At 37.0% G+C, this 19,510-nt stretch overlaps 2 protein-coding genes across 3 annotated transcripts in view; one reads left to right on the top strand and one right to left on the bottom strand.

Annotated features, from left to right (window-relative positions):
* Positions 1-869: 869 nt before the first annotated feature.
* LOC148851741 (uncharacterized) lies at positions 870-3,384 on the bottom strand. The gene is made up of 6 exons (XM_088946198.1): positions 2,803-3,384; positions 2,554-2,662; positions 2,001-2,188; positions 1,720-1,793; positions 1,288-1,437; positions 870-1,169 (listed from the first exon to the last, which is right to left on the bottom strand). Exons 1-6 carry the CDS (start codon positions 3,236-3,238, stop codon positions 1,032-1,034), a joined length of 1,095 nt encoding a protein of 364 aa, XP_088802324.1. The 5' UTR covers positions 3,239-3,384; the 3' UTR covers positions 870-1,031.
* Positions 3,385-3,831: 447 nt separating this feature from the next.
* Positions 3,832-19,510, top strand: part of EMB3144 (AAA-type ATPase family protein) — a 33,361-nt gene continuing 17,682 nt past the window's right edge. Inside the window, exons 1-4 of one of the 2 annotated variants that reach the window (XM_088946195.1) lie at positions 3,832-4,242; positions 5,366-5,621; positions 10,461-10,836; positions 18,371-18,629. In XM_088946195.1, coding sequence (XP_088802321.1) covers positions 3,964-4,242; positions 5,366-5,621; positions 10,461-10,836; positions 18,371-18,629 — 1,170 coding nt within the window. In that variant the 5' untranslated portion in view covers positions 3,832-3,963. Of the gene's footprint in view, positions 4,243-5,282; positions 5,622-10,460; positions 10,837-18,370; positions 18,630-19,510 lie in introns of both variants that reach the window. The other variant, XM_088946197.1, reaches the window with a different exon arrangement.

The following is a 19,510-nucleotide window of genomic DNA, read 5'->3' as shown; positions in this document are numbered from 1 at the left end:
ATGTTAATCTATCCTAGTCGACCTTCTTCTCTTTTCATCCCTTTCCTCTGTCTTTTTCTGAAATCCCCAACTTTCTACTCTTCCTTTCACAAGAAGCTTGGCCGAAATCAGCACATAAGGCTTTCTATTGATAAGAAGATGTAAAAGTATATTAATAAAAAAGAAGTAAATTTGCATTCAAGTGGGCTTTTGATAAAAAAAAAAAACCATTTGCTTTATTGTAATTCATGTTTGCATCCATTACAGCTAAAAGTCTGTTTGGTAAGAAGGTAAATTTGTCAGTGCAAAACTAATCCAACTTTGCAATTTATATGAACCGTTTTACACTCTACATATTTGCATTCACACCTATTTATGTCATTTCCAAATGCAGTCTTTGTTTTATTTTGTATGAATTTGTACTGTACATATTTATATTTGTATTCCTTCCAAACTTAGCCTTAATGTAAGGTTTTGCGCTTTATATGTTTGTATTTGTACTCCTTCTAAATTGAGCCTTAAATGTGTTTTTGTGTTGTTTTTCTTTATAGTGAACAAGATTGTGGTTGGTAAGGAATTCTGTCCTACCAAGTTGTCCAGAATTCCTCAAAAGTTATTTTCATAACTTCATCCGAGCAACTGAATCACGGTGTACAGGACTAGTGGTTGGTTTTGTCCAAGCCAACTACAATTTTTCTGTTGCCTTTGTGGGTAAAGGTATTAAAGCTTTGCAGATAAAATTAGCGCTACTCAGGTAGGTGATCAGGGAGCTTAAAAGCTTTATCATGTTGGTTTTCAGTCCAGGTGAGGTAAGTCTCTTTACCGGAGGGATCTTATGCATGTCAATGCGGAGGGTTCTGGGCTCCCAAACCCCAGATGCTACCAAAGAGTAAGTTTAAACTGTGGCAACTATAACATTGTAAATAAATCATTAATCCACTCAATACACACTTTTGTCAGATCATATCAAATAATACATTATACATGAATATTATCAAAGTTACACTTTGTAAGAAATGCAAATATATAGCCATCTGCATGTATCATTGACTTCACTTGACTGCACTAGCATAGATTCGGGCTCTTTCTTGTCTAAGCTTCTCAAGCTCTGCTCGAGCATGTGAATCTTCTCCATTTTTTCCTGCTAACTGTTGTTGCAAACTTGATATTTTCCTGTCCATGCTTCTTATCTTTGTGGAAGACAATACAAAAAAAGGCAAAAAAAGATGACATTTTCAGCCACCACCAACACATTATATGAGAGAGAGAGAGAGAGAGAGAGAGAGAGAGAGAGAGAGAGAGAGAGACCTTTCTATGAGGCCACCGGAGCATTCCGTTTTTCCGGCATATCTTCTTAAGAACAGTGGGGCATATTGACAATTCTTTAGCAGCAACTTCTATGGGCAGGTGGAAATAGCCTGTCAAATCTCTCAGTTGCAACTTCCCTGTTCTCTCCCTCTGTGTCATCCAAAACATGAAAAGCAGAAGAAAAAGAAAAAAGACGAGCAAATAAAAATCAATGACTTAGTAACACATTGATCACATGATATGGTTCGCCAAAAATAAATGATAGCATCATTAGTTGGATCAGATTGTACATACAAGATTATACTTCTTGGTCCTACTGAATGATCTATGCTGTTTTTAAGCTGAACTAATCCATGCCACCTAATTGATTATGAAAACCGAAATTTCCTTTTTTTAAGAAACAAAACACATGAAAAGAGCAGCAAGTATGACCTGTAAAGCTAGGTTGCTTCGAGTGGGTCTAGTGCCACTGCTTTCTGCATTTGAATTGCTCATTTCACTCACCTCTGTAATAAAAACAAAAAGAGAAGGCAAATGGGTCAGTCTGTTTAAACTTGGGAACTTAACATCCCACCTGATAGTTAAAAGATCAACTAATCTAAAGTGCATGGTGACCAATACTTGTGCTATAGGACAGCAGTGAGTTGGTGTTCCAAGGCTACTAAAATAACTCCCTGGAAGCAAATAATAAAAACAGAAGGATGGCCAAAAACCTGATTCATTTTGACAAGGTTGAGTAAGTTCATCAAGGCTAGCTTCCTCATCCCAATTCTGTCCAGCAGATAAAGCATCATAGAAATCTGACAATGGATCTTGCAACATGACAAATCCTGCCTCTCTTCTTTCTTTGCAATACTGCATTAGGAACTGCTTCACGCTCTCCATTGTTTGTTTGCTGAAACTGTGTACCATGAGGAGAAAGTATGTCATCAAAGGCATCGTTGTTTTGGGTGTTCATACAACAGAGACATTTTGACAATTATTACTGTTACTATTGGTTCAAATGTTATTATACTCAAATTATTCCTCTCACAAACTTGATGTGCTATTAGAACATTCCTTCAGAATTTTATTTATCATGTGGGATGGATCCATAGAGAGGTGAGTATGCAAACCATAAAATCAATGGCTTGAGCTTGATATATAGACCTTGGTGTTTACTTATTTCGTAGATGAAGTGGTGAAGGTTTATGAGAGAGATGAGTAAGTAGTAACATAAGTTCTTTCTGGAGCCTTGAAACAGAATGAAAACTATAAAATCCTCACTCAGTCATATGATACTGTGTGTTAGGTGCAACCCCATCTTGGATCTCTAGAATAGCATGGCAAATTACACCAACTCTGCCATGAATCTCAAGCCTGGTAGCTTCAGTGCCTACAAAATAAACAAGTAAAAGAAAAATGAAAGTGAATTATATATGAAGGAGATGATTCTAATTGGAAGGGTGACTCTGTTATGCTTTTTTCATAGAAAATTCGGTCCAGTTTGGATTGATTGATCCAACATGGACATACCATTTGTGTGGCGGATGTCTCTAATCACTTGACAACAACTGCAACTGAGTGGAACCCAAGGCTGAGGCCATATTGAAACGGGAATTGTATTCTCATAACCAGTCCCCAAGAATTCAGAAAGTTTGTCCTCTGGGTTAATTGGTTCCAGGTTGAAGTCCATAGGATCCACAAGAAGATCATTGTTGTCACCCGCAATACCTGGGTAATCAGGATTCCCCCATACTAATTCACCATCTAATGGATCCAAAGGTCCTGCACTCTCATTTGTTGATTCAGCAATTGATACAGAGTTGGGTTCGACTGGTTGTAGTTGCAGTAGTTGGTCGATATCAGGATTCGAACTGAAGTAATCCAACAACCAAAGAAGATCATCTTCCGATGGGCACTGAACTTGGCCCTCAAATGGAACTAATGATTTGATTTCCTCCATGGACATGGCGAACTTAACCAGTGATCTCTGCAATCAAGTCAAGTCATTGGGGATTCTGCTTCTGATCAAAGATTGTCCTGCAATCCCAAGCACCGACGGGTGCTTGAGAAGGCAGTCCAAGGATCTGCGATGCATCCGAAGTCTCACAGCCATGAAATAAAAGAATGAAGGCGGGAGGTAGTTGCTAGCCGTTGCAGCATGGCGGTTCCAAAAAAGCAGTATTTTTGAAAACCGACCCGGATTTCGAACTCTGAATTACTACATTCTGTTTGTGTTTGTGGTCTACTAACTTACCAAGTACTAACCCTACCACGTGGGTCTCATCTATTTTTGTGGTAGTAGACGTGAGCAGGTTCTCGTGGGCAGGAGATCCGAACTCATCTAAGGGATCCAATTTACAGAAAATCATTGCGATTTTATAATCACAGCCATCTGATTCAAGCCAAGTAATAGTGCAAGTGGGACCTACACTTTGGTCTGTTTGGATTGGGCAATTCCCAGAAATCCCCAATTGAATCTGGATATGGGCCTGGGCTTAAAGGCCTTTGGGCCTAACTCCTGAGATGTTATATGTTACAATTTACAACGTGCTGGCTTTCGATGTACAACTACAGGTCTACAGTCTACAAACTGCAAAGGATAAACCCGGGTATTTCCTCACTCTGCTCTCAGAGAGAGAGAGAGAGAGAGAGGAGTGAAGCGGAGGAGGGAAACAGAGTCGTAAGAAGAAGATGCTTTCCCTCAAAAGTTCAAAGCAAACTGCTTTACCTGAATTCCCGAAACCCTTCTATCCTACAAAAGCTTTAGTGAGGAAGTTAACTGTTTCATCACGTCCACTTCGTAGACGTGTTTCCAGAATAAATTTAGGGTTTAAGAATCAATTAACACTTCTGGCTAAAGGAAATAAGCTCCGGAATGGAGTTTGTAGAGCTTCAGCTTCGAGGTCAGAGTCGTACGCCATAGTTTCGGAAGATGCAGAAGAAGACATTGAGTCCTCTCGTCTCTTTGAGGTCTGCAAACTTAGTAGTTTCTATCGAATTTTCCATTTTCCATTTATTAATTTGAAAAAAAAAAGGATGGGTTGGCTGGATTTTGGTTGCATTTTCAGTCTTGCTTGATTTTCCCCCTTTCTGATCTTCACGGTTGGATAATTCTATTCATTATATGCTTAGTACTTTCAAATATTAAACAGAACCAGTGGCGAAATAGGATTCATGTAGCTGATCCTATATAGTTGGGATAAGGCTTGGGTGATGATGGTGATGCAGATTCATCAGATTTCATGAATATACTGATTCTTACTTGGTGTTCAATATATATCTGTATCAGAGATAAATTCTTTACATCTTTTTAGAAGGTTAATTAGAATGGTTGAGTATTAAAGTTTGCCCGGTTTAATCTTATGGAAAACTTATAGTATTTGATTAATGTGTTCACCATCCAGTAGCGTCACTTAATGAACTCCAACTTTTATTGTTTACAAATGGATATCATGAATGTACATTAGGTTTTACCAAGAGATTTTTTTTTCAGGGAAAACATAAACCTACTTATCTTTTCTTTCTGGAAATTCTAAGTAATTTAGTCTCAATAAGAGAGCTCTGATGTTTCTTTATTAAAGATGGAGGTGACTGTGGAAGAGGATTGTAAAACAGTAATCTCTTGGATGAAAGGGAGGATACTCCATGGTGCTACAGATCTTTTGTGAGATAGGCACTAGACCTTGGCAGATCTTTGAATTTCTTCAAATGTGTGCCCAGGTCTGCAAATTTATTAGCTGATTCTTTAGCAAAGCCTGGGGCTGCAAGGGAGTGTTTGGAGTGGGGTTTTCCAGGGCGGGGAACTAATTTGTTACTTTGCTTATTTTGTTTATTAGCATTGGTGTTACAGCCATTCCCATGATTTTGTACTACTATCCATTTTTTTTGGTAGTTAGGCCTTATAATGAATGGAATTCATGCTGTTATTTATCAAAAAAAAGTTTGATTTCTTTCAGAATGTTGGTTTTGTCATATTATAATCCCAAAGTAGTTTGGTGCATGTTGTGTAGGTACAATCTCTTTAACTTATCCAAGAAAGAGAAAAGTTGAGCATTTTCTTACTGTCTTGAATTCTGTGTACATGGGTTTTCAGAAATTGAAGGATGCAGAGAGGGAACGGATAAATAAGTTGGAACAGCTGGAGAATAAGGCAAATATGCAACTAGAGAGGCAGCTTGTTATGGCTTCATGTTGGAGCAGAGCATTGTTAACTATGCGGGGGAAGTTGAAAGGAACAGAGTGGGATCCTGAGAATTCACACAGGATTGACTATAGTGAGTTTTGGAGACTTCTTAACTCAAATAACGTCCAGTTTATGGAGTATTCCAATTATGGTCAGACAATATCTGGTAAGTACTTTATTCAAAAACTTCAGTGCTTAGTTCTGTATCTACTGTATCTATATTTTTTATTTCTATTGCTTTCTAGTTCACTGTTTTGCATATATTCACCAATTGAAATATTGTGCTACAACTAAAGTATGTATAGGTTACCCTTCTACGGGTTCAGGTTCTTGTGGAAGTATCTTAAGCTCATCTACAGAAAATATTGACAGTCTTAATGGATTAATGGGAGATTTATGTGTATACATTGTGTTACTTTTTTTGTACATTTATAACCATGTTATAACATGAGTAACAGTTACAAGTCAAAAGAAAAAGGGACAGCTCTTGCAAGTTGAGGATATGATCTGTTTTGGAAACTAAATAAAAGGTCCATAAGGCAACCTCATACAAGCACATTTTTGATTCATAATAAAACTCTGAAGATAGTTGAGGACATGGCTGGTATTTTTCCGAGTTAGGCTAAGGTGGCATTTGGTAAATCTGAAATCTGAAATCTGAAAAGTTAAAAAAGATATTAAAAGTGTCTGAAATCTGAAAAGAGACATAGTTGTTTTTTGACTTTTTAGAGGCTCTGAATAAAGAAGGTTGTTTGTGTTGGATCAAACCTTCAACATCTGAAATTCACTAATTTTACTATCTTACCCCTAAATTAGACTATTCGGTAATTCTGAGTTCAACTTGTACTACTTTATAAAAATAATATATTTCATTCAAAATAGTATTGAAAAATAAGAATAAATTATAAAAAAATTATTAAAATAAGAAAAACAGCGGACAGCGAGAGTTGCAGCGGTGTCCGTGGATGGCGGAGGCGGCACTTGCTTAAGACACTTGTCGCCGCTGGTTTTCCGGAGTCTCTTGCAGGAGGAGTCCATGGACGGCGAGAGTTGCAGTGGCGTCCGTGGACGGTGGAGGAGTTGCAACGCGAGAGTTGCAGTGGAGGAGTCACTTGCTTAAGACACGTCGCCGCTGGTTCGCCGGAGTCACTTGTGGAGAGAGAGAGAGAGGGAGGGAGGGAGAGAGAAGATGAACGGTGAGAGGGAGAAACACAAGTATGTTTTTAAGGGTATTTTGGACATTTGGCCAGGTCTGAAATGCATCTGAATGCGTGCAGCGCCTGGTTTGCCGGAGGAGGCACTTGCTTAAGACACTTTCCGCTGCTGGTTTGCCGGAGTCACTTGCAGAAGGAGTCCGTGGATGGCGAGAGTTGCAGTGGCATCCGTGGACGGCGGAGGAGTTGCAGCGGCGAGAGTTGCAGTGGAGGAGTCACTTGCTTAAGACACTTGCCACAACTGGTTTGCCGGAGTCACTTGCGAGCGGTGTCCGTGGACGGCAAAGGAGTTGCAACGGTGAGAATTGCAGCAAAGGAGTCACTTGCTGCTGCTGGTTCGCTGGAGTCACTTGCAGCAGAGGATTTGCCTCCGCTGGTTCGCTGGAGAGGGAGGGAGGAGTCACTTGCTGCCGCTGGTTCGCCGCTGCATCAAGTGGAGAAGATGAACTGGGAGAAACGCAAGCATGTTTTAAGGGTATTTTGGACTTTTGGCTAGGTCAGAAACGCATCTGAACGCATTCAGCGCCTGGCCCAAGTCTTGTTATTTCAGCTCTGAAAATAATTTTCAGACTTCAGAAAAGCAACATTTTCAGACTTCAGAGGTCTGAAAAGTGTTATCAAATGCCACCTAAGGTGTTGGAGAAGTGGTAGAGACATAGTTTTTATTGATGTTCATAAGTGGCCTTGAGGGGATCAGATCTTCTGCCTCTGTATTTGATTGGAACAATCTGTTGCTTGTAATACTGAAATTTGCTTTTTGCTTGTATATGAATCTTATTTAATTTCCCTCTAAAATGATGGTTGAGGACATGACTGGCATTTTTTCAAGTTAGGCTAAGGTGTTGGAGAAGTGGTAGAAACATAGCTTTTATTGATGTTCACAAGCGACCTTGAGGGGATCAGATCTTCTGCCTCTGTATTTGATTGGAACAATCTGTTGCTTGTAATACTGAAATTTTCTTTATCTTGTACATGAATCCTATTTAATTCCACTCTAAAAGGGCCATATCCATTGTTAACTTGTGACTGCTCATAACATTTCTGACTAGCTCCACCATTTCTTTTCTGGTCTACCCAGGCTCTTCTAGATGCTTTCAACTTATGTCGTATCACTTCTTTTTAACAATGTAGTAGGTGGTCAGGTCTTCTATGCACATTCCTACCTTCTTGTCCTTATTTATCTCCTGGATTCCCATAAATGGTCTCATTTCTAATGTTACTGTTATGTGTTTTACCACCAATTTATCATGATATTCACATCTCATTGATGCTTATTTTTGAACATGTTGTTTATTAACTACTAAAAGCTTTGCTACATATGATATTTTTGACCTTATTTATTTATTTTTGAGAAAGGTAACTATTTCATTAAGAACAAAAAAAGGAGTACAGTTTTGGCCTTATTAGAAAATGTTTTTTGCCTGATTGGTACTTTCCAATTATTCAACACTCTAGATGCAACTTTCCATTTTGTTCACCCTTCTCTAATTCTATGGGTGACATACTCCTCAGTCTTTCCCTCACTATGAATTGTTAACAAAAGATGTTACACTGAGGTATCTCATCTCCAATCCAAGGTATAAATTTGAACATTTTTTGACCAAGATATGAAATTTTGTTTCACTCAAAAAAATTAAGTGGAAAGCGGGCTTATAAAAGAACAAGATTAGTTTGTTTGATGAGGGCCAAAGAGTGACCTCATGGTGGCAAGTTATTATTAAATGATTATGGATGTTTGAGTTGTGGTTATCGGTATTGAAATCCACCTGGGGCTAGCTGTGAACTTAACAAGGTCTGAGCTCTTCTTTCTTCATATCGGAATGCTAGTAATGATTAATCTTCTCATCCTCTTTAAATTTAGTCTTAATGACAATCTTAAACGCATGTCCTTTGAATATGGGTTGTGAATTTTGGGTGGGATTCAGGTGAGAACATTTATGGTGTGATTGTATGGAAGGGGATTATGAAATGCTATTCTTTGTTGCTTTCTTACCTAAGACAAGTTGAAGAAGAGAGGTTTTCATTTGACAAACAGATGCATGCTTTCGTTTTTTACAGGAAGAAAATATCTTTCATTTTCTGGTGAATTGCAGTTTTGCAAATTTTGAGTTATTTCTTTCAACTACTCAGAATGGATGGGTGGTTACCTAGTGGGTCAAAGGAGATCTGTGGCCAAGGTTTAATGGAGACATCAAAGCTAAAATTTTATGGAGCTGTATCCCTTTCGCTGTATGTTGGGAAGTGTGGAAAGAAAGAAATAGAAGAATATTTGAAGGGAAGATGAAGAGCAAGGCTAGACTCAGTCATTGGGGCAAAGCTTATGGATTGGATGTTAATTCTTCCAGAATTTGAAGGCTTTCAAAGAGAAGATTTTGGCTCGGACTTCTGGCACTCAATGAATTATAGCTAATATATTAAGTTTAACAGAATTGGTTGATTTTCTCTTACTTTTTGTGTTTCTGGTCTGGATTGGTGACATCTTGTTAGGATCTTGTAATGTTCTTTATCTTCAATAATTTTTTCTTTATATATCCTCCAGAAAAATTGGTATAAAGATACTAGTTAACGGTACATAGGTTTTCACCTATATATGGAGCTCTGTTGATTCCCTGAAGGAACCACTCTAATCTTTTACTTGAAGTTTTCATCAAATTTTTTTTTTTGTAAGGTAAAATAAATTTTATTAGAAACCAGCAAGCTTATACTTATAGTACAACAGCTCTCTAGTCTCAAAGAGAACAGCCAAGAGACCAGAACAGATTACAAGCTCCAAAGGGAGTGGGATCTTAACAACTCAGACACATTCTGATTTTTGAAATCAGATTTAACAGAAACCCAAGTGTCAGTCTGCTAACAGCAGAACAGATTACATCTTCTGGGCTCTTCTCTTTGTTACAAAAAATTCTACCGTTCCTTTCAGTCCAGATAGATCAGAGTACAGCTGCAGGTACACACTTTCACACAATCTTTCCTTTTTTCTTCAGATCTTGGACATTCCAGCAGCACATTAAGTCTTCGATTGAGCTCAGCATAACCCAACTAACCCCAGCTGCATTTGAGAAAATGATCCCAGACCTTAGAAGTAGAAGTACAGTGTAAGCCCAAATGGTCAATCGTTTCAGGGACCCAGATTTGTTCTAGTAAGGCACTTATTCAGAGACATAGCCACACCTGAAAGTTCACTTTTGAAGGGGGGGGGGTAGGATCCCAAACTTGCTTGCAGGGAAAATCTGATGAATCTGACCTATTCAATTTTATAGCCAAAGATCCCACTGAGAACCACCCATTAACATACCACTTCCAACACCACTCATCCTCCTTGTTGATGTTGATTTCTTGCCTCTGTAACAAGTTCAGCAAATTCAACACTTCCCCAATTTCCCAATCAAATAAATTCCTTCTGAACTGAGGATCCCAGACCATGATTTCTTGCCTCTGTAACAAGTTCAGAAAATTTGTAACTTCCCCAATTTCCCAAACAAATAAATTCCTTCTGAACTGAGGAGCCCAGACTAAAGAATTTTCAGACCAAACATTAGGAAAGGTATTCTTCATTCTGAAGAAACAATAAGCATGTTTGTTTCTATTTTTATTTTCTTCGTGATGTGGGATACTTCAAAGTAGGCTGTTTTTTATTGCCATTGTCATACAAGAGGTCAAAAGTCAAAATATATAAGTGATTCTAATACATATTAATAGCTATGTTGCTCAAAATTTATGAATCAGTGGCTTTTTATGCTCATTTCCTGGACAAGTTATATCTGAAGATTACATCCTCTTTTTTTTTGCAGTGATTTTACCATACTACAAAGATGGAAAAGTGGAAGAGCTGGAAGGAAGTTCTAAGAGAGAAATAGTTTTCCGGCGTCATGTGGTTGATAGGATGCCAATTGATTGTTGGAATGATGTTTGGCAGAAGTTGCATCAGCAACTTGTAAATGTTGATGTTATTAACGTGGACACCGTACCTGCAGAAGTGTACTCAACCATTGCAACTGCTGTTATATGGTCTATGCGTTTTGCCCTTTCTATTGCATTATATCTATGGATTGATAATATGATGAGACCTATTTATGCAAAGTTGATACCTTGTGATTTGGGAACTCCCACCAAAAAAGCAAAGCAGCCCCTCAGGCGTCGTGCACTTGGATCTTTAGGCAAGAGTCGGTAAGTGTACAGTAATTTCTTGATGACTTGGTTGTTGGTTATCCTTTTCCATTCCATTTCCTGTTGAGGATAGGTGGTGGTGACATTGTTCTGGATGTTGGATTTCTTTTCTTGTACATGAATAATTAAATAACAATTAATGCTGGATATGAGTCAAGAATTGATGTTATCATTATCAGCGCTAGTGCATCAAATTCAGTTATGTTCATGCAGTTATTTCTGCTTGGGTTTGATAGTTCTTAGGTGACCTCCTATGAAACTTCTTTAACCTTTATCCTTAGCTTCAATTTCTAAGGAAGAAATAATTCCATAGCAGGCGATTTATTTAGTGGGGTGTTGTTAAGTTCTTCAATTGATCAAGCCTGGAATGCGAATGGGCTAGCTGCACTGCTAGAAGTGGAATTTAAAATATCCTAACAAGCATTGCAAAGTACTTTTAAATTCTTAGTAACTGTACTAATTTTGATGGTTGTACTTCCAGCTTATAGCGGGGTGGTCAAATGCAGAGATGCATTTAGAGTGCTAGGTGATTGGAGAACGGAGAATACCAATCAGGTTAAAAGGAAAATTTTATGAAACAGCTGTATGGTCGGTAATGTTGTATTGTTGTACAGAGCAAAGTTTGCAGTCAAGAAAAAAATTGCAGTTAAGAAGTAACTTGTGTAAAAAATGAGTGTAGTGGAGGTATCAGATATTGAGATCAATAGTGGAAAAACTGGAAAAGAATAGGGGTAGAAATCACCAATCTGTGGGAATCTAGGAGTTAGCATGATAAGTGATAAAATGAGGGAAACCATAATAAGATTGTTTTGGAATGTAAATGGAACACCACCTACTGCACCAGTAAGAAGAAGTGGTCTGATGAACAAGATCTAGAAGAGGTAGGGGAAGGCTGAAAGGGACATGAGTTGAAATAGTGAGACTTGATTTGAGAGCTTGAAATTTAACAATGGATATGGCCCTTGGTGGCTATAGTGCCGATATCAGGGTACTGACAGAGAAACAGATTAGGGAAAGAGGGATACATTTCTCCATTTCCTATGATCCTGTACATGGTTAACAATACCTTATCACATTTAATATGCTTATGTCTAGGAATGGCAATGGGGCAGGGATCATGTTCCCCGTCCCTGAGCCCGATTCTGAAATTAACCCCCATATATATATATATATAATCGGGGTCGGGGACCTCAATCCCCATCCCCGGCCCCATTGGGTCTTTGTCAGGGATGGGGAAAATTGCCATCATATATATATATATATATATATAGGCAACAGTTTCCACCTTCAGACACGTGGCATTGTAAAATTTCAATAGATAGAATCTTAGGAGTTAAATTCTCACTCTTAAAAAAGTCTATCCACTCACAAAAAAAGTGATAACTCCACTCTCTTAAAATTCACACGGGTAGCATCCTAATCCCTAAAAAGTGGCGACTTCAAATGTTATGGTAGTAACTAAATTTTATTCAAACAAACATTTCAAAAGTAACGATTAAACAAACAATTTAACTTAAAAATATTCAAAATATTAAATGGATAAACATTAAAATAAATGAAATTCATAAAAACGACTAAATAATTAATACAAATGGTGTGAGTTTTATTCTTTTAGATGAAATAGTTTATTAATTGCGAATTAGATTTAACTTTTTTTGGAAGCGTAACCTAATTTAGCTTTTAAAAATAAATTTATCAAATAAATAGTAAATACCAATTAAAGTGGGCTACTGATTACAAATAAGACCTCATTTAATCTCTTAAATCATATTAAAAACAGCATAAATTAATAGTGATTTTCAAACAAAGTAGGTCATAATAGATTGTCAATTACAAAGATGTAAGACCCATGTTAATTTTTCTAATTTAATTTTTTATAGTTAAATAGTAAATTTCAAATTAAATAATACTGTAGTTACCCCTTATTATGGGGTCATTCTCCAGATAAAACATGGTAAGTCTCTTAAATTAAATAAAAAGCCTAACCTAAATGTCTAATATAAATAATTTAAAAAATTGAAATAATTCAGATTAATGGTCCCGTACTTAGTATGGGGGTCATTTCCAGTATGTTATAAAATTTAATTGAGTTTCTAACATTACAGGAATTTTACAGCTTGATTTGTTAAAGCATACCGTTTTACATATTTCATAGTGGTAATGCTATAAAGTAGACAAGTGTCCACATATCCATGTCATACCAGGTACATAAACATTTGACAGTGGTAAACTAGGCATATCCAGGTATTATAGCTTGGTGGAATGGAATGTTGAACAAGAATTTTTGTCGCTGGCCCTATATGGTTGGGTAAATGCTCTGTTGAGTTGAGTTTTGTTGTCTCTAGTTAATGGGTTTTTCCACTATTCTTTTATGTCAGACATTATTTAGGCATTTATTTTTGTTACACTATAACTGTAGCTTAATTATATTTGGTAATAAGTTTCTTTTTGATCAGTAACTTGGGAGTTTTATTGATGATATAAAAAGCAGCAGCAATGTACAATGATGTAATACATTTTCCAGAACAGCATTGATGAAGCTAGCCCCTTGCTACTTCCCCAAATAACCCTGGCATTCTTAGAATGTTACATGATTATTCTAAAGGATATCCCCCAATCGACCAGAACTCATCCTGCAGTCACCCAGCTAAGATTGTTGCTTCCCTTATTGGTGTCTGAAGTTCCGTGGTCCCATCTCCTTATCTCTCAGCCAGCCTATAACAGTTCTGGAAATTTCACATGAGCAGCATTTTCTAAACAGGATTCTTGTAGCTGACCCCATATAATTGGGATAAGGCTTGGATGATGATGTGAACAGCATTTTCTAAACATTCTATACACCCACATACTATTATCACAAATTATTTACATTAGAATTCATGGTTTAAAATCTTGATATATTTGGTGAATATTTCCTGAAACATTAATGTAAAATTTTTGTTTATAGGTGGCACACAATTGTTGGGCATAGAGTGATATACTGTAAAGTTCTTGTCTGGCTTCTGGATATTTTCCAGCCCCTAAGAATGGTGTTCATAGGGATTCCTTTGAGTTTTGGTCAACACTCAGTATTACATGGTTGAAAACTGTTGGTATTAAATCTAGTATTGATGACTAAACATAGTTGTCAAGGCGATGCCTAGGCGACAAGGTGCCCTTTGAGGCTCGCCTCGCCCAATCGCCTAACAGTTTTCTACTTCCTACTGTAAAATACTTTTTTATTCATTCTTTTTTGAGATTATAATTGTAAAATAGATATTATTAAACTAAAATAATCATTTTGTGTGTTTATATACTAATTTATTTTTATTATTTTCTTATTTATTAGGGTTTAATCAACACAAACATTGCTAAATGCTGTATTGAACCCTCAAAGACTTAAAAACCTGAACCAATAAGTAAGGAAGAACTAAAAATTTTATCTAATCAGCACATTTTCCTCTTCCATATATTCTTCTTCTTCTTCTTTTACTACTACTACTACTACTACCAATACTTTTTATTTTCTTCTTTTCCTATAACAAATAAGGGTTCAGCCCCTATATTTTTTGAATTTTATTTTCCTTCTTCCTTTTCTTCCCATGAATATGTTGATTTTCTATACTTTAATATGAAATTTATACTTTTCTTACGAAAACCATGAATAATTATTAAAGAAATATGGTTATGGTACCTAGGGAACTACCCTAGGATCTATTTTTTAACATAAAAAAAATTCATCGCCTAGGTGACGCCTAGGTGCCCGCCTAGGCGACTAGGCGCCCCCCAGTTGCCTAGCCTCGCCTTGGCACCCCCCAGTTGCCTAGCCTCGCCTTGGCGCCTTGAAAACTATGTGACTAAAGTGTTACGTGGTGGAAACTGTTGATATTAAATCTAGACTATCTAGTATTGATGACTAAAAAGGAAAAAAAAGAAAAGAAAAGTAGTTGTTGTTAAGACCCTAGCATTGCAGATGCCATCAAAGTCACCATCACAGTCAGTGTTGGCTAATTACTCCTTTCTCTAAATTTACTGACCTATCTTTAAAGTAATGGTTTCTATTAATTTTTCTTTTAGGGGCTGGGGTTGGGGGGGTTCTGTTGTTCTATAACACCAAAATCATGGTCTGTATTCCAATAACTTGCCATACATTTCAAGTTCTGAGCATTGGGAGCCACTCAGTCAGATGGGTCTGTAGTAGATTAGCTGGACTAAAAATCAGCAGGCATTGTCGATTGTAACCATATACTCTTATAGATTTAATTAGATGGTGGAGAAAGGCTTCTCTAAAAGTTAAGATAAGCTTTATAAATAATGTCCAAATGAAATGGTTAAAGATTATTTAATTATGCTTATTTATTTTTTCAAAATAGTAAGGTAAATAATTGTTAAAGGTTGTACACAAGCTGTATGCAATAGAAGGGCAATAGCAATGCCACCCACGACACTCACAGACAAACAAAAGGTGCCAAGTTACGGAGTCCTTACCCATCATCACTCCTCAGGTCCAGTGTCCCCAAACCTAAGAGCTATCTTTTGGGAATCAGGATTACGATTGGATGGATCCCAATTAGATAAGCGAGTATACCAAAATTTAGTATTTTGAATAACTTTAACCATGTAACTCCAGAGGTTTCTAAGTAAATGAATTGCATAATATAAATCCTAAAGTAACAGAATTACATGTTTGAGAAACTAGAGAATATTATATATATATATATCCCTGTTAACCCCTTTATAGTTTTTTTTTTTTTTTTTTTCTGAAAAGATAATGTAATTTTATTGAACAAGATTGATGATAGTACAACATGTTTCCTGAAGGTTGCTCCCAGTACAGGAGCCACAACCCACAGACTAAAGATACATAAAATACACCACAGATTTATATTATGCCATAGTGAACCTAAGGAGTGGAAAGAGCACTCTTTTGATGCCAAGGCCCAGGAACCTATTTTTCCAACAGACAAAGCCATAAGCTCATCATCCTTCCAATTTATGTTGTTGAAGGCCTGCCTATTCCTTTCCAAGGTTTAAAGTACCAGAAACACAAGGTGTTATCAAAAAAGACAATTTTAAGAGACATATCGAGATACGCTTTGGATATGGGCAAAAAATCAAGATACACATAAATATGCTAAGAAACTCAAATAAATCCTAAATAAATATATTAATAACAATAATTACAAGTTTTATATGATTGTAAATATGTTATTTCAATGTAAAAAACCATAATTTAATAATTTATATAAAGTTTTAAATATTGGGACACAATTAATAATGGTTTCAAAATGATGGGAATCACTAAAATGTGAAAAAAACAAAGAGCTAAAATGTGTATGTATATACATTAATTTTAAAATAAGCAATACAATTTGTCTCAATATTTATTAATATATAAATTTTAATAATTAATTCTAACATCCATTTATTAATATATGTTTTAGTAATTAATTCTAACATTTATTGAGAAGCATCCACTAAGAAAAAGAGGCAATTTGCTTAAAAATAAAAAATGCATATAACCATAGCAAACAGTTGGGTGTGGCCTAGTGGTGAACTTATGGTCATTAATACCTAATGACCAAGTTTCAAATCTTGCTATTGTTAAATTTCATAGTTTTTATACTAACAAAAGAAGTTAATGAAAGAGAAAATCATTAATTAACAAATTTTTTCTTTGATAAATTCATTAATTAACAACATTAATGAGAGAAAATTCCACTTAGGCACTAAAATTCAAATTCAAATTTAAAATTATGCCTTAAATTATAGGAGTAGTTAACTAATTAATGAGAGAAACTACACTTAAATATAGGAGTGATTAATGAAATTAATGAGAGAGAATTTGGCCTTAAATATAGTTTAACGAGAGAAGGGGACCCAAAACGATTTTAGTGTATTGGGGCTGTATCAGACTGTTTCAGGCCCGTATCGGCTGATACAGTCTGATACAGGCCTGTATCTGTTCAATACATACGAAAAGGAATGAAACAGATGATTTCTACACATTTCATGTATCGGACATGTGCTGGAATGACACGTATCATCTGATACGGCCCGGTATGTTGTGAAATTTTGAACCTTGTTCCTTTCTGACCATAAGGTCCATACAGTTGTTGCAGGAGCCATCTCCCAAATCAACTTACTTTGGCACTCAGATGGTCAGACCCTGGAGAGGTCAGGCTAACAACAACTCACACAGGGACCTAAGCATAGCCCACTTCAGGTTTGCAGCTGTCACATAATGCAGCCAAAGGCCATTTGCTTCCTGGCAGTAAACAAAAAGAAGATGACCAACCCTCTCCCTATCCTGCCCACTAAAACCACAAAAATAGTCCTGCAACTGCAAGCCTCTCCTGAGCATATTGCCCTTAGCTAGGCACTTCCCAAGAGAAGTAGACCACAGCAGAAAACCAACCTTAGATGAAACCAGCCACATCCAAATCAACTTTCTGGGAAAAATTATGCTTCTTGGGGTTCTTAGGTTCCTTTCAATAGATCTCACTCATTTCTAGGCTCCAGCTCACTTCACTGCAGATGCCTCTATGTTCTCAATCCCCTTGCAAGCCACTACAGCCCCCCATAGCAAGCTTCTTGACTTCCCTCAAGGTGTGTCTATGCTGCTATGTTCCACTATAATCCTTCTTTAGCCACCTAACTACTGTTTCTGAGTTTCCTTTGACCACTGTATTCTGCATGTTGAATCTCTTGCCAATCTTCAATCCTTGGAGGACTGCTAGCAGTTCTGCCCTTGTGGAATCACCCTCTTCTATGGGGCCTGAGTAGATTGCAGTAATGGAGCCTGAACTGCCTCTAAACATTCCTCCTATTTCCAATGACCCTGGGTTTCCAATAATGGTGGGCTGACAAGTTTGAGAATGTGGGTTAGAGTATGAGAGTGGTCACTTTGTCAAATGCTGAAGGTTAGATCTGTATCCAGTCTACCTCTCCCACTGGATAGCCGGGGCCAACATTGGGTAATGGCTCTTTATCAAAGTTTAACATGGGTTTTGATTACCAGACTCCAGAGTGCTATTCCAGGTTTTATGGGCTGCTTTGACTAAGACCTCAAATATCTTTAGTGTTGAAATGTATATTATGTTCATCTCTAGTTGCATGGTATTCCTTTATAAATTCTCTTGTAACATTAAGTTTGGAAACTTTCTACATGGATATTCTTAATGGTGTGACATATTTGTTTCTCTTAGCCTTTGAGGCTTGTCACAACTGTAGATTGACCATGTTTTATGGGTTTAATGTTTGTTGTTCCTTATACATGCCTTAACCTTTGTTGGTTTTCATTGGCATGGTAAGTCTAAGATTGTTTAACCCTTTGCATATTCCATATTCTATTTTGTACTTTGGTGGAATTTGAACTATATTTTTCCTAAGCTGTGAACAGTTCCTTGCTCGCATATTTAATTTTTCTATATATGGTGCATGCCTCTGGGTACTCCATGTTGGATATTTTTGCAAGTCTAACTGTTGTAAAAAGCAATTTCGGCAAGTCAGTCTAACTTTTGTCCTATATCTTTATTTCTTACCATCTGAGAAGGGCCAAATTCATATCAGCAGAGGAAACCACTGGTGTCACGTTTGATGATTTTGCTGGACAGGAATACATAAAAAGGGAATTACAGGAGATTGTGCGAATACTAAAGAATGATGAAGAGTTTCAAAACAAAGGCATCTATTGCCCAAAAGGTGTTCTTCTCCATGGGCCTCCTGGGACTGGTAAAACGCTGCTGGCTAAAGCTATTGCTGGAGAATCAGGACTTCCTTTCTTTGCTGCTAGTGGCACTGATTTTGTAGAGGTGAGAACAGATTTTCATGTAATGATGGGTTCTATAATGATGAGATGAGTGAGGGAGGATAAGCACACAGAGAAGTAATGTCCTGTATGAAGAAGCAAGGAAGTATAGTGGTGCCTCTTCTTGGTGCTTCTATGTACAGATAAGAATCTGGTATAAACTGCCTTCATGGATTTGCCCTTACAACATCATCTAATGAGATGTAAGACCTATAGATGATTTTTATTTTTAGTACATTGCAAGTATTAATGCCCCCAAATAGCTTCCCAAATAAAGAAGGAAATCCTAGGCAGGACATAGGAGTGCTACAATCTTTTCTTTGGGAAAGACCCATAAACAATCTTTTCTTTGGCAAGGTTCCATAAAATAAAAATTGCTTCTTTGGGAAAGCACTTTCATTCAGGTTAGCTGCAAATGGTGTGGACAAAGGGGTTGGCTGTTAAAAAATGGGAGGGAAGGTGACCAAATTGGTAGTCTAGTAAAGTAGGGGAGATAAAAATGTCCTTGAGGTGTAAAAGGAGGGAACTGATCTCCTCTGGCTTGGATCCATGAAGGTCTCTATGAAAGTTCAGATTCCAGGCTCATACAAATCAAGGGATAAAAGGTGGAGTCTAGGGTATAAAATGCTTATCTTGTTAATACTCCACCAAGAGTTGGACCAAAATTTAGGTAGATTCTGATTTCTGATGCTGTATTGAATATGTGGAATGGAATGAAGTTCAAATTTCGATGATAACCTTTCCAGACACACCAAATAAAAAACTACAATTGTCTTGGCACATTGGTGCTCCAATAGAACTATCTTCTCATCATTCCCCTCTTGTTGAGCTGTAAGCTATTGAATTGATAGATCGAAACCCATCCAAACAAGGGGTTGCTTGCAT

The sequence above is a fragment of the Nelumbo lutea genome, chromosome 5 (genome assembly GCF_056320005.1).
Source record: "Nelumbo lutea isolate HS-2025 chromosome 5, American lotus-T2T, whole genome shotgun sequence".
Lineage (NCBI taxonomy): Eukaryota > Viridiplantae > Streptophyta > Magnoliopsida > Proteales > Nelumbonaceae > Nelumbo > Nelumbo lutea.
This window is presented reverse-complemented; position numbering and strand designations above follow the sequence as displayed.